The sequence below is a fragment of the Chenopodium album genome, chromosome 3, assembly GCF_948465745.1.
Source record: "Chenopodium album chromosome 3, dcCheAlbu1.1, whole genome shotgun sequence".
Taxonomy (NCBI): Eukaryota; Viridiplantae; Streptophyta; class Magnoliopsida; order Caryophyllales; family Amaranthaceae; genus Chenopodium; species Chenopodium album.
In genome coordinates, this window is record NC_137836.1 from 79,460,712 (window position 1) to 79,474,271 (window position 13,560).

Below are 13,560 nucleotides of genomic sequence, written 5' to 3' on the forward strand. Positions count from 1 at the left end.
AAGGTGATTTGAAATCGGGTCGGGAACAATTTGGGTTGAATTTAGGTCGGGTCAATAACAAGTCGTGTTAATTTCGAGTCGAGTTAGTAACAGATCGGGTTGAATTTTTGGGTTGGGTAAGTAATAGGTAAGGTAAAATTTGGGTCGGGTCAATAACAAGTTGAGCTGAATTTGGGTCAGGTCAACAACTAGTCGGATTAATTTCGGGTCGGGATTGTAACAAGTTGGGCCACATTCGGGTCAGGTAAAGAACGGGTCGGGTTGAATTCAGGTCAAGTTAGTAAAAAGTCGTATTAAATGCGGGTTTATACACGTTAAAACGGGTTTGGGTCAATTTTGGTTCAAGTCGGGTTCAGTGCAAGTTAATTAAATTGGCCGTTGTAAACCGATAAATAGGTGCAAGTTGTAAACCGATAAATTGGCCGTTTAAAAGCAAATTGAATGGTTCCACACACCCAATTAGACTCCCGGAGGATATTAAGGACCATGGTAAACATTTTGGAAATTTTTATTTCCGGGCGAAAAAATGTCAAATAATTCCAAAATTAAAGGCTAATACCCACGCTTTTTGAGAAATTTTGGAGGTTTCGGGGACCGGTGTCGAAATGTCTTGAAATTCTATGGGATACATCTCGGGGTCATATAATGCTGTTTGGAATCCTATATGATCATTATTTGTTGCCATAAATGTTCGTGGTAGGCTTGAATTAATGAAATCGGTGCAAGTTGTAAACCGGTAAATTGGTCGTTTAAAGGCAAATTGGATGGTTCCAGCCACCCAATTAGACTCCTAGAGGGTATTACGGACCATGGTAAATATTTCGGCAATTTTTATTCACGGGCGAAAAAAAAAATCAAAACTGAAGGCTAATAACGCTTTTTAAGAAATTTTGGAGGTTTCGGGGCCCGGTGTAGAAAAGTATTAATAATTTAGGGGATACATCTTAGGTTCATATAATGATGTATGGGACCATATATGATCATTATATGTTGTCATAAATGTTCGTAGTAGGCTTGAGTTAATGAAATTTGTGCAAGTTGTAAACTTGTAATTAAATTGGTCGTTTAAAGGCAAATTGGATGGTTCCACCAATCCAATTGAACTCCCGGAAGGTATTAGGGACCATGGTAAACATTTCGGCAATTTAATTTCCGGGTGAAAAAAAGGAAAAAAAATTCCAAAATTAAAGGCTAATATCCACGCTTTTTGAGAAATTTTGGAGGTTTCGGGGCCTGGTATTGAAAAGCCTTGAGATTCTAGACAATACATGTCAGGGTCATATAATGTTGTTTGATTGGAACCATAAATGATCACTATTTGTTGTAACACCCCAATAATTCTCTCTTTAAACCTGTGAGGACCCTGAACAATATTCAAGAGAATTACTGGCGTGCTACCGCCACGTGTTCAAACGTTAAGGCTTTATCAGAAAATAGCAGCGGAAAAACTAAATCAGTTATAAATAAGTTTCAAAACCAACGAATGAAACCAAATTAAGTCATACAACTTGGAACCATTAAGGCCCTTAGTCAAAACCCAATAAAAGTAGTAAGTGATTAAATTCAGTGTTCAAATAAATTCAAACCCAAAAGAAATAGTGTCGAATAAAATCGAATTAAAATAAATTCAAACTTGCAAAAGAAATAAAATGCAAACAACCAACTCTCTACTCAAGATCCCACAACCCTGATGAATGCTGCATGTGTAAGAACCTGTGGTAATTCTGCTCCCCAATATTACAAGTGTAAAAATTAGATCGTCACAGGGTCATTGAAAGGCGAAGGCCATGACCAAAGAAAGACACACAAAGCACGCAATCAGCAAAGCTGAGTACATACAAGCTGCAAAATAAATTAAGAAATCCATAACATGCTACTAATAATCAATCATCATGCATCATTAAATTATAGACTCAACACACGACTCAACTATTTATATTACTAAGACTCCATTAATTAATAATAGGTAAATCATTATTTTTATTCATTGGATTACACAATAGACAAGGTTGTCCAACCCATGCTCCATTTGGAACATCAATAAAAGAAAAACCCCATGCCTCATTTCGGAAACATCAATAAACATCCAACGACCACGGGCGCGACTCCGTGACCGTAGTTAGTATGAGATCTCACCTAACTCCTAGTTTTGAAAAATATTTGAAATAAGAGACTTGTAGATCAGACGGCCTCGAGAAAAGTACACGGCTAATACCCCATGTACCCCAACCCCTGATTGTCATTACTCCATGCTCCATTGGATTACGCAATAGACAAGGTTGTCCAACCCATGCTCCATTTGGAACATCAATAAAAGAAAAACCCCATGCCTCCTTTCGGAAACATCAATAAACATCCAACGACCACGGGCGCGACTCCGTGACCGTAATTAGTATGAGATCTCACCTAACTCCTAGTTTTGAAAAATATTTGAAATAAGAGACTTGTAGATCAGACGGCCTCGAGAAAAGTACACGGCTAATACCCCATGTACCCCAACCCCTGATTGTCATTACTCCAGAAGTGCACCAATCCAAATTTTTATTGCTCATCCATCTTGCACTTTACGTGATTTACAGGTTTAGACTTGGTGATGACTCATATACATAACAATACAAACATTCTAAACACAATTTAATCAAACAAGACAAGTTTCCAATTTCAATTCTTGATTTATTAGTGACAAACAACACTTATTATTTAATCCTTTACTACCTCGGTGTATAAACACCTTGAGTGCATAAGGCACCCCAAAACCTTAACCTCGTCTTATAAGACTTAAATCCTTTACTCATCCTGTTTGCATAATCATGAATGAGTAATAAATTAATCTTTTTACCAATCACATACCTTTGCCTCTAAACGCACCTTGCATAATTAGAGCACAAATAATACTTGCATTATAAAATAGTGCACATCATTTGAAATTCACAATGTATAACCAAACAATTTAACCCAGTCAATCCTATACATGATACTAAGTTCTCGATCCGTCCTTAAACATGCACCTAAAAGAAAGGTTTCGTAACTCGTACGTACCTTGAGCAAACGAATTGGTATGCCACTTTACTAACTAGAAATCACCTTCAATAAACTCCTCTCCTAAGCCAAATAATAACATCTCAATCAATACCCAATCAATCAAATTTACAGCAATACTAACTTACTTTAAAACCTTCAAAATCCAAATCAAACAATACTTTAAAACCTTCCCTTTAGTTAAAATTAAAGGCTTATATATAGTTCTTTAAATTTTCTTCATAAAAACCTTAAAATACACTCTTATACATGAAATTACAGCAAGTTCAAAGTCTAATAAAAATCTGAAAATTATATAAAAACTCCTAATAATCTCCCTTTTTAATGGGTGATTAAACCCTCTTTATAAAACATCAAAAGTAGTACTTAGAAACTATTTCCAACATTTAAAACTTCAATAAAAACATATATTTATGCTTAATTAACTTTAAACATAATTAATTTTATTAATCAAACTCAAGGATAATATTTTAAGTATAAAAAAAAAACTTCGTTAAAATAAAAAACTGCCCGAAAATCATAGTTAGAGGCTGAATTTGGCCACGAGAGGGTGGAGCTCACTACTAAAGTAGTGAGTCTTTCTTAAAACGTTGTTTCCACATGGAAAACACTACTTTTTCATCAAATTCGGATGAGTTCAGAATCTGGTCGGGATTAAAACGGGATTAATATTAACGAACGAAAATCTAAAAATTAAAACACGAATCTATGTGTTCAAAATAATCTGGAATTAAGTTAAACTAATCAGTAGTTATAATCACCAAAATTTCAAAACATCATTACTATAAAAGCCCTAAATCAATTGTTCATAAAAACCCTAAAATCATGATTTTCAATAAATAAAAACCCTAGGTTATAAAATTTACAAAATCTGAAAATTATGATACTTATAAAATATGAAATTATAAAGTTTAGTCATCAAAATACAACTTGATACTAATTAAATTACTTTCAAACAATAAAATCAAAATCCATAAATCAATAATTATAATTATACAAATTAATAAAACAAAGGAGAGAGAAAATAAGACAAACCTTTTTGTATAGGAAATTTTTGGGGATCAATAGGGTATTTATAGGAGAGAATGTTGTAGGGTAAGTAAGAAGATTGGGCCTCATAAAATTATTAGGCCAATTAGGTAAATGAAATGGACTAAGCTAGGCTTTGTTTGTATGATCATGAATTGTAGAACATAGGTTCATAAAATAGTTTGTGCTAAAATAATTTTTGACCAATATTAATAATTTGAAACTTTTGAAATTAAATTATGAAAAATAACAAATAAATATTATAAATAAAATAAATTTTCATTTATAAAATATTTAAAAATACGGGGGATTACATTTGTTGTCATAAATGTTCGTGGTAGGCTTGATTTAATGAAATCGGTGCAAGTTGTAAACCGGTAAATTGACCGTTTAAAGGAAAATTGGATGGATACACCCACCCAATTGGACTCCCGAAGGATATAAAGGACCATGGTAAAAATTTCGGCAATTTTTATTTCCGAGTGAAAAAAGGTCAAAAAATTCCAAAATTGAAGGCTTATATCCATGCTTTTTGAGAAATTTTTGAGGCTTCTGGGACCCAGTGTCGAAAAGATTTGAGATTTTAGGGGATACATCTCGAGGTCATATAATACTGTTTTAAATTATTAATGATCATTATATGTTGTCATAAATGTTCGTGATAAGCTTGAGTTGATGAAATCGGTGCAAGTTGTAATTCGGTAAATTCTCCATTTAAAGGCAAATTGGATGGTTCCACTTACCTAATTGGACTCCCGGAGGGTATTAGGGATCATGGTAAACATATTGGCAAATTTAATTTACTAGCGAAAAAAAAGTCAAAAAATTCCAAAAGTTAAGGCTAATATCCACGCTTTTTGAGAAATTTTGGAGACTTTGAGGCTCGGTGTTGAAAATCCTTGAGATTATAAGGAATACATCTCATGTTCATATAATGTCGTTTGGAACCATATATGATCATTATATGTTGTCATAAATGTTCGTGGTAGGCTTGAGTTAATGAAATCGGTGCAAGTTGTTAACCGGTAAATTGACCGTTTAAAGGCAAATTAAATGGTTCCAACCATCCAATTAGACTCCTGGAGCGTATTAGAGACCATGGTTAACATTTCAGCAATTTTTATTTACAGGCGAAAAAAGTCAAAAAAATCCAAAATTGAAGGCTAATATTCACGTTTTTTGAGAAATTTTGGAGGTTTCGGGACCTGGTTTCGAAAAGATTTGAGATTTTAGGGAATATATCTCGGGGTCATATAATGTCGTTTGGAACCATTCATGATCATTATTTGTGTTGTCATAAATGTTCGTGGTAGGCTAGAGTTAATGAAATCGGTGCAAGTTGTAGACCGGTAAATTGGTCGTTTAGAGGCAAATTGGTGGTTCCACCCACCCAATTGGACTACCGGAGGATATTAGGGACCATGGTAAATGTTTCGGCAATTTTTATTTTTGAGTTAAAAAAAGTTAAAAAATTCCAAAATTGAAAGCTAATTATCCACGTGTTTTAAGTAATTTTTTAGGATTCGGGACCCGGTGTCGAACAGCTTTGAGATTTTAAAGGATATTTCTCAGGGTCATATAATACTGTTTTAAACCATAAATAATCATTATATGTTGTTATAAATGTTCGTGGTAGGCTTGAGTTAATTAAATCGGTGTAAGTTGTAAACTAGTAAATTCGCCATTTAAAGGCTAATTTGATGGTTCCACCCACCTAATTGGACTCCCGGATTGTATTAGGGATCAGGGTAAAAATTTCGTCAATTTTTATTTACTGGCGAAAAAAAGTCAAAAATTTCCAAAATTTAAGGCTAATATTCATGCTTTTTGAGAAATCTTGGAGGTTTAGAGGTCTGGTATCAAAAATCCTTGAGATTTTAGAGAATACATCTCGGGGTCATATAATGTCGTTTGGAACCATATATGATCATTAAAAATTGTCTTAAATGTTCGTGGTAGGCTTGAGTTAATGAAATCGGTGCAAGTTGTAAACCGATAAATTGGTCGTTTAAAGACAAATTGAATGTTTCCACCTAGCCAATTGGACTCTCAGAGAGTATTAGGGACCATGGTAAAAATTTAGGCAATTTTTATTTTCGAGGGAAAAAAGTCAAAAAAGTAAAAAAATTTCAAAATTGAAGACTAATATCCACTTTTTTGAGAAATTTGGAAGTTTCGGGACCCGTTGTCGAAAAGCATTAAGATTTTTGGGGATACATCTCAGGGTCATATAATGCCGTTTGGAACCACATATGATCATTATATGTTGTCATAAATGTTCGTCGTATGCTTGAATTAATGAAATCGGTGCAAGTTGTAAATCGGTAAATTGGTCGTTCAAAGGCACAAATTAGATGGTTCCACCTACCCAATTGGACTCCGGGAGGGTATTATGGACCATGGTAAACATTTCGGTAATTTTTATTTACGGGCGAAAAAAAGTAAAAAAATTCAAAAATTGAAGGCGAATAATCCACGCTTTTTAGAAATTTGGAGTTTTCGGGGCCCGATGTTTGAAAGACTTGAAATTATAGGAAATACATCTCGGGGTCATATAATGTCGTTTGGAACCATATATGATCATTATTATTTGTTGTCATAAATGTTCGTGGTAGGCTTGAGTTAATAAAATCAGTGCAAGTTGTAAACCGGTAAATTGGTCGTTTAAAGACAAATTGGATGGTTCCACCACCCAATTGGACTCCCAAAGAGTATTAGAAACCATGGTAAACATTTCGACAACTTTTATTTCCGTGCGAAAAAAGTTAAAAATTCCAAAATTGAAGGCTTATATCCATGTTTTTTTAGGAATTTTGAAGGTTTCGGGGCCCCCCGCTGTTGAAAAGAAATGAGATTTTAGGGATACATCTTGGGGTCATATAATGCCGTTTGGAACCATAAATGATCATTATATGTTGTCATAAATGTTCGTGGTAGGCAATGAAATCGGTGGAAGTTGTAAACTGGTAAATTGGTCGTTTAAAGGCATTGGATGGTTCCACCCAGTCAATTGGACTCTCGGAGGGTATTAGGGACCATGGTAAACATTTCGGCAATTTTTTTTTTCGGGCGAAAAAAAGTCAAAAAATCAAAAAATATCCATGAGAAATTTTGGAGGTTTTGTGGCCAGGTGTCGAAAAGGCTTGAGATTTTAGAAGAAACATCTCGAAGTCATATAATGCCGTTTGGAACCATATATGATCATTATATGTTGTCATAAATTTTTGTGGTACGCTTGAATAAATGAAATCGGTGCAAGCTGTAAATCAGTAAATTGGTTGTTTAAAGGCATATTAGATGGTTCCACCCACCCAATTGGACTTCCGGAGTGTATTAGGGAACATGGTAAATATTTCGGAAATTTTTATTTTCGGACGAATAAAAGTTTAAAAAAAAATTCCTATATTGAACGCTAATATCCACGCATTTTGAGAAATTTTGGAGGTTTCGGGGCCTGGTGTCGAAAAGCCTTTAGATTTTAGGGGATAAATCTCGGGGTCATATAATGCCGTTTGGAACTATATATGATCATTACTCCCTCCGTGTTTTTTTAAGTGTGGCCATGGAGGGAGTATATGTTGTCATAAATGTTTGTGCAGTGGTAGGCTTGAGTTAAGGTAATCGGCGCAAGTTGTAAACCGGTAAATTGGTCGTTTAAAGGCAAATTGGATGGTTCCACCCACCCAATTGGACTCCCGAAGGATATTAAAGACCATGGTAAACATCTAGCAATTTTTATTTCCAGGCTAAAAAAAGTCAAAAAATTAAAAAATTGAAGGCTTATATCCACGTTTTTTTAGATTTTTTAGAGACTTCGGGGCCCGATGTCGAAAAAGCTTGAAATTATAAGGAATACATCTCGGGGTCATATAATGTCGTTTGGAACCATATATGATCATTATTTGTTGTTATAAATGTTCGTGGTAGGCTTGAATTAATGAAATCGGTGTAAGTTGTAAACCGGTAAATTGGCTGTTTAAAGGTAAATTGGATGGTTCCACCCACCCAATTGGACTCCCGGAGGGTATTTGGTATCATGGTAAACATTTCGGCAATTTTTATGTGCGGGCGAAAAAAAGTAAAAAAATTCCAAAATTGAAGGCTAATATCCACGCTTTTTGAGAAATTTCGAATGTTTGGGGCCCGATGTCGAAAAGCATTGAGATTTTAGGGGATACATCTCGGGGTCATATAATGCCGTTTAGATCCATATATGATCATTATATGTTGTCATAAATGTTCGTTGTAAGCTTGAGTTAATGAAGTCGGTGCAAGTTGTAAACCGGTAAATTGGTCGTTTAAAGGCGAATTGGATGGTTCCACCCAGCCAATTGGATTCTCGGAGGGTATTAGGGACCATGGTAAACATTTCGACAATTTTTATTTCTTGGTGAAAAAAAGTCATAAAATTCCAAAATTGAAGGATATTATCCACGTTTTTTGAGAAATTTTTGAGGTTTCGGGTAGAGCTGTCAATTCGGGTAAACGGGTCGGGTTTAGGTCGGGTCAAGTCGGGTCGGGTCAATTCTGATTAATTCCATAACCTATGCGGGTCGGGTTTAGGTTGGGTCATGCTTGAGTCGGGTCACGTCGAGTCATACTTCTTATCGGGTTTCGGCCGGGTTAATAATAGGTTGGGTTACATTTGGGTCGGGTGAACAATAGGTCGGGTTTAATTCAGGTTTTCACGGGTTAGGGTAATTCTCGGAATCGAGTCGGGTGCAGTTCAAGTCAATAATTTGCGGGTTAGAATCAGGTCGGGTCATTCTCAGGTTTGAGTCGGGTTCGGTTCAAGTTAATAATTTGCGGGTTATAATCAGGTCGATCATTTTCAAGTCGGATCATTCTTGGGTTCAAGTTGGGTTTGGTTCAAGTCAATAATTTGCGGGTTATAATCAGGTTGGGTCATTTCCAAGTTGGGCCATTCTCGGAGTCAAGCCAGGTTATGTTCAAGTCAATAATTTGCAGGTTACAATCAGGTCGGGGCATTTTCAAGTCAGGTCATATTAGGGTTCAACTAACTATAAATAGATAATTATCATTTTTATCAATCTAATTATTTCCTTTGACTATAATATATATGGCAATATACTAGGGAACTATAGTTTATAATTTAGGAAGATAATTATCTCCTTTGACCACACAACATATATATACTATATTGAACTCTTAAATTTGAGGATGAAGCTCCTTTCTTTTTGCTGGCCTGGACCGACTTGGTCTCCCTAGACAAAATGCTTTGATCAACGATAATAAGGTGGTCTAAATTGCATTTAAGGTGATTTGAAATCGAGTCAGAAACGATTTGGGTTGAATTTAGGTCGGGTCAATAACAAGTCGTGTTGATTTCGAGTCGGGTTAGTAACATATCAAGTTGAATTTTTGGGTCGGGTTAGTAATAGGTGTAATACCCCTCATGATTGCTTTAAAAGGATATACAACTCATATCAACAAGGTGCATCTTCCTTTTAGGGACCTCATTTGCTAAGATACTCCATAGTTAAGCGTGCTTGGCTGGGAGTAGTCTTGGGATGAGTGACCTCCTGGGAAGTTTTCTTGGGGTGCGCATGAGTAAGGACAAAATGCGGCGGAATGACTTGTGTTGGTCTGTGGGTACAGTTGTTACATTCGGGTCGGGTCATCTCAGGTCAGTTCATGTTCGGGTTCGGGCCTCACATACTCGGGTCAACTCTTGCAACGGTCGTCCCCATTCCTAACATTGTAAACCCTAAAAAACCCTGAAAATCTTCTCCCAAACAATCTGTTGATTTGATTGAACTTCAAATGGCGAAATCTCACTGCAATGCTCAAAATGCCATTGAAGAAGAAGACTATACTGAATTGGAAGATTCCGATTACGATGAATTTGATTCAGATGATTCTGAAGAAGACCCAACCTTCATTGATGATATTGACAACTTTCAATCCAATTTCTCCAAGTTATCAATCAATTCACGATCAAATTTGAAGTGAAATTCCATCTTAAATTCTATAATTCAATTTTTACATCAATCTTGTAAATGGGTACTTCAATTTTGTAAACCCAGGCTTTTAACTAATTTCTTTTTTGGATTCTAGTGACAGACATTATGCACCAGAAACTGAGGAAATGATTGCACCAAAGCTTGGAATTAAAGATATGAAAGATTTTGAGGAAATTCAGAGGGTTATAGACAGTAAGTAGTTTAGGGTATCATCATTGCAGAACTCAATCTTTTGTTTTTATGATATTAAAAGTTGTATGATGTATAGTGCTATAGAAGTACTGAAATTGAAAACAAAAACCGATAACGAACAGGCCCGTAATTTATTAGGAATTAAATTATGATGTTATATTGGCAGGTGGGTTGGTAGAGAAATTGAAGGTGGAGCAATGTAAGGTGTATTTGAGGAAACATGGGTTGGGATTGTCTGGGAAGAAGGATACCCTTGTTCAAAGAATCAAGGAGCACTCAGAGTAATGTTGCATTTTCATCTGATGTTTAACATATTATTGCATTATTTGTGCTATTCTCCTTTACTATGTATTGAAGTCTATTGAAGTGTTTTGTTTTTTTTTTGGTTTGTCATTAATTTGATTATCAGGATTCTGAATGGGGGAGGAGAAAAGAAGTTTCCACAATCAAGCTTTGTGTTAAATTGCAAGGGTAAGGGGATGCTGTTGAGTTTCATTTGATGTGACTAGGCTAAATGAGCAGAGTTGGATTCATGATGAATGTAGCTAGCTAGGGTCGAAACATTTAGGAGATCAAGAAAATTGTTTGCCATTGCTTTATGTGTAGGAAAGCATCTTAATGATCTTGTTAAGGCTTTTTTAAGAGGTTATGTTGGGTGATAGTATGAAATTAAGACAGAGATTTATTGTGTCCTATGATCGTAAATTCTTAATGTCATATGATGGGATGTATGAGCACAATATCGTGTTGGAAACTTGATTTAAGATATATTTAGCTAGCTAGGAATAAAAATGTTTAGGAGATCAAGATAAATGATCTTGAGTACTGACTGATGTGTATAGTAAAACATCTAAATGATTAGGCTTAGGTTCTTTAAGAAGTTGTTATGCAGTGTGGTACTATGAAATTTAGATGGAAAATATATTGTGCTCCAGAATTGTGATGTCATAGGGTGGAATGTGTGAACACAATATCATTTTTAGAAATTTTGATGTGCCTAAGTTTTGCTTTATTATTCCTGCTTTTGTATCTATTTTGCAATACTTCAATGTGATTAACATTAGAGGGTAATTTACAGGTGATGCCTGTATGGGGGACATTGTGATGTTTGAACAAACTGTTTATGAAGGGTAATTGCCCTTTTGGCTTTGCAAAGTTGCATTTTCTTCTGAAATTCCTCATACGTACCTTTTGTCCATTGAATTTCAGTATGTAGATTCTTTGGCCCTTGCTTCATTCAAACATTTGCCTGTTGCAGGTACAATATCGCTTCAAGAAGTGCTACTGGTCCTCCATGCGGTAAAAGAATTGTTGCTGGCCGTATAGTGAAAGAAAGTTATGGTGCTGCCAAGCAGCAGCATACATTTACGGTTAGTTCTATATCTGTGCTTAGCAACACTACTTACTTTACAGTGTTATACTTTGTGTGTGATTAGAAATGAACTATAATGTACTCTGCAAACTAGAATTTCCATGTTACATCGCAATTTTCACACTTTATACACCCCTATTCAGCTCAATTTACTGTCCTTTTGTGCCTCTAATTATGTAGCCTGGAGATTTTTGGCAAAGGGAGGGATAGAGTATTTCTATTACTTGTACCTGTAGCAAAATGTTAACAGACTCATTTATCTAGTGCTAAATTCCTGATCAAATGGCGTCTTATTTTTGCCCCTTAAGTATTTTTCTTTCATGATAGCACAATGCTAGGCCTTTTATGCTGATTATCTTCAAATGCCAAAAAACATTGCTTTGCTCAATTATCATTAATCGTGACAGCAAACATGCTGAAAGATTTGGTACTGACCATCTTTCAATTTCCAGGTTGAGGTTCTCTGGAGCAAAGGCCACAAACCACTACCTCCACTTCATCCCCTCTTAATTAAGGGCAGAAACCTCTACAAATTGAACACATTGAGGCGGGTGAGCAAGACAGACTTTTTTTTTTTTGGCTCTTTCCATGCTGGAATTTATGATTAGATTGCTATTACTTAGAAGTAGTTGCAATTGTCCGCCTATATTAGAGATGGGATGATGAATCAGAAAGACAGCGGGTTTTGAGCGAAAAGCATTGCAGGGGCTCCCTCGCCCGATCAAATAGAGAAGCCCGAATTCAGGGAAAGATATCAAAGAAGATGCTCAAAGGAGCCAGGTATGGACTTAACATCACTTGTTTTTTAATTCTTAATGTGGAAATACAAGGATAGATGCGAGTTGGCCTGTTCAATGTCACTTAGTAAGTTGGCACTACTCTACTGCAGGGTTTGTCCAAAAGAAAGACAACATTGTCAAGAGAAGAACCATAGGCTCGCAACAGGTCACATCTCCAACAATGATTCAAAAAATGTAGGAAGCAAGGTTCAGCAGCAACATACAGTGGCAAAGAAGACTCATCAGCAGCAGCAGAATTACAAAGATAATAATCTGAAGGTTCCTGTAGAATATAAAGAGAATTCATATGCAGGATTACCACCTATAGCACAGCCATCCCGACTGATAAAGCCAAATATATCAGCTTCTGATACATATGTAAAGCCAACTTCGAGAGTGTGCTTGGGATACAAAGATCTAAATTCTTCTTTGTCCCACATAGCCCCTGCAAAATTTCAGCAAATACAACATCCACAACACCTGCATCATTCCGTTCAGGCTGTTATAAAACCTCAGTCATTCCAGCAGAAAACATCAAACACATCAACCTGTCATTTCTATCAGAAGCCGAGCTCTTGCTTTTCTGCCTCCCGTGATTTGGCATTTTCAGATAAAACTCAACACCCACAGAATCAGTTACTTGCTTCAAATAGAACATCATTGCACAACTCATACGGTAGAAATCATCAAAAGGAACCGCAGCAGCTGTGTCGACACTATCCTCGAGGCAAGTGTTACTATGGGACTCGCTGCAAGTTTTTGCATGTATCCAATAGGGACTATGATAAATTTTAGTTGACACCGAAATTCTGTGTGAATTACAATTTGATGGAAACTGTGCCCCTTCATTTTGACATCTCATTGCATTAAATTTTCAAAGAAGAGAGTTATTGTGTATAGCAAGACCAAACTGTTCTTGAGGTTTTAAAACAGGACTATCTTCAACTTGAGGATTATATTAAGTTTCTTTTGGGCATATCATTACTGTATTATAGTGATTTCACATTTATATATGTACTTGCTTATATAGTGTAGGCCAGGTGCCTCAGGCCAAGGCCCCGAATTAGCTATTCCAAACTTCCAGGGCAAAGGTTGTGCCTGGCCTAAACTGAACTCAACAGGCCCTGTCCAGCTCCGAGTGTAGGACTTTATATCCCCTTTTTTT

General features: G+C 35.9%; 1 protein-coding gene across 2 annotated transcripts; it reads left to right on the plus strand.

Moving 5' to 3' along the window:
- Positions 1-9,779: 9,779 nt before the first annotated feature.
- LOC145618464 (uncharacterized) lies at positions 9,780-13,389 on the plus strand. Of its 2 annotated transcripts, none has more exons than XM_081673240.1 (9): positions 9,780-10,037; positions 10,147-10,244; positions 10,411-10,525; positions 10,654-10,715; positions 11,323-11,374; positions 11,503-11,614; positions 12,069-12,167; positions 12,269-12,396; positions 12,506-13,389. In XM_081673240.1, exons 1-9 carry the CDS (start codon positions 9,853-9,855, stop codon positions 13,188-13,190), a joined length of 1,536 nt encoding a protein of 511 aa, XP_081529366.1. In that variant the 5' UTR covers positions 9,780-9,852; the 3' UTR covers positions 13,191-13,389. The 2 variants fall into 2 exon arrangements, with proteins under 2 accessions (XP_081529366.1, XP_081529371.1); XM_081673245.1 differs by having other exon boundaries at positions 10,153-10,244.
- The last annotated feature ends 171 nt before the right edge of the window (positions 13,390-13,560 follow it).

Bases quoted from the DNA above. Each gene is read 5' to 3' on its own strand.
- LOC145618464 (XM_081673240.1), top strand. From the start codon at position 9,853: ATGGCGAAATCTCACTGCAATGCTCAAAATGCCATTGAAGAAGAAGAC. The intron at 12,168-12,268 runs GTGAGCAAGACA...CGCCTATATTAG, and splicing joins AATTGAACACATTGAGGCGG to AGATGGGATGATGAATCAGA. The intron at 12,397-12,505 runs GTATGGACTTAA...ACTCTACTGCAG, and splicing joins AAGATGCTCAAAGGAGCCAG to GGTTTGTCCAAAAGAAAGAC.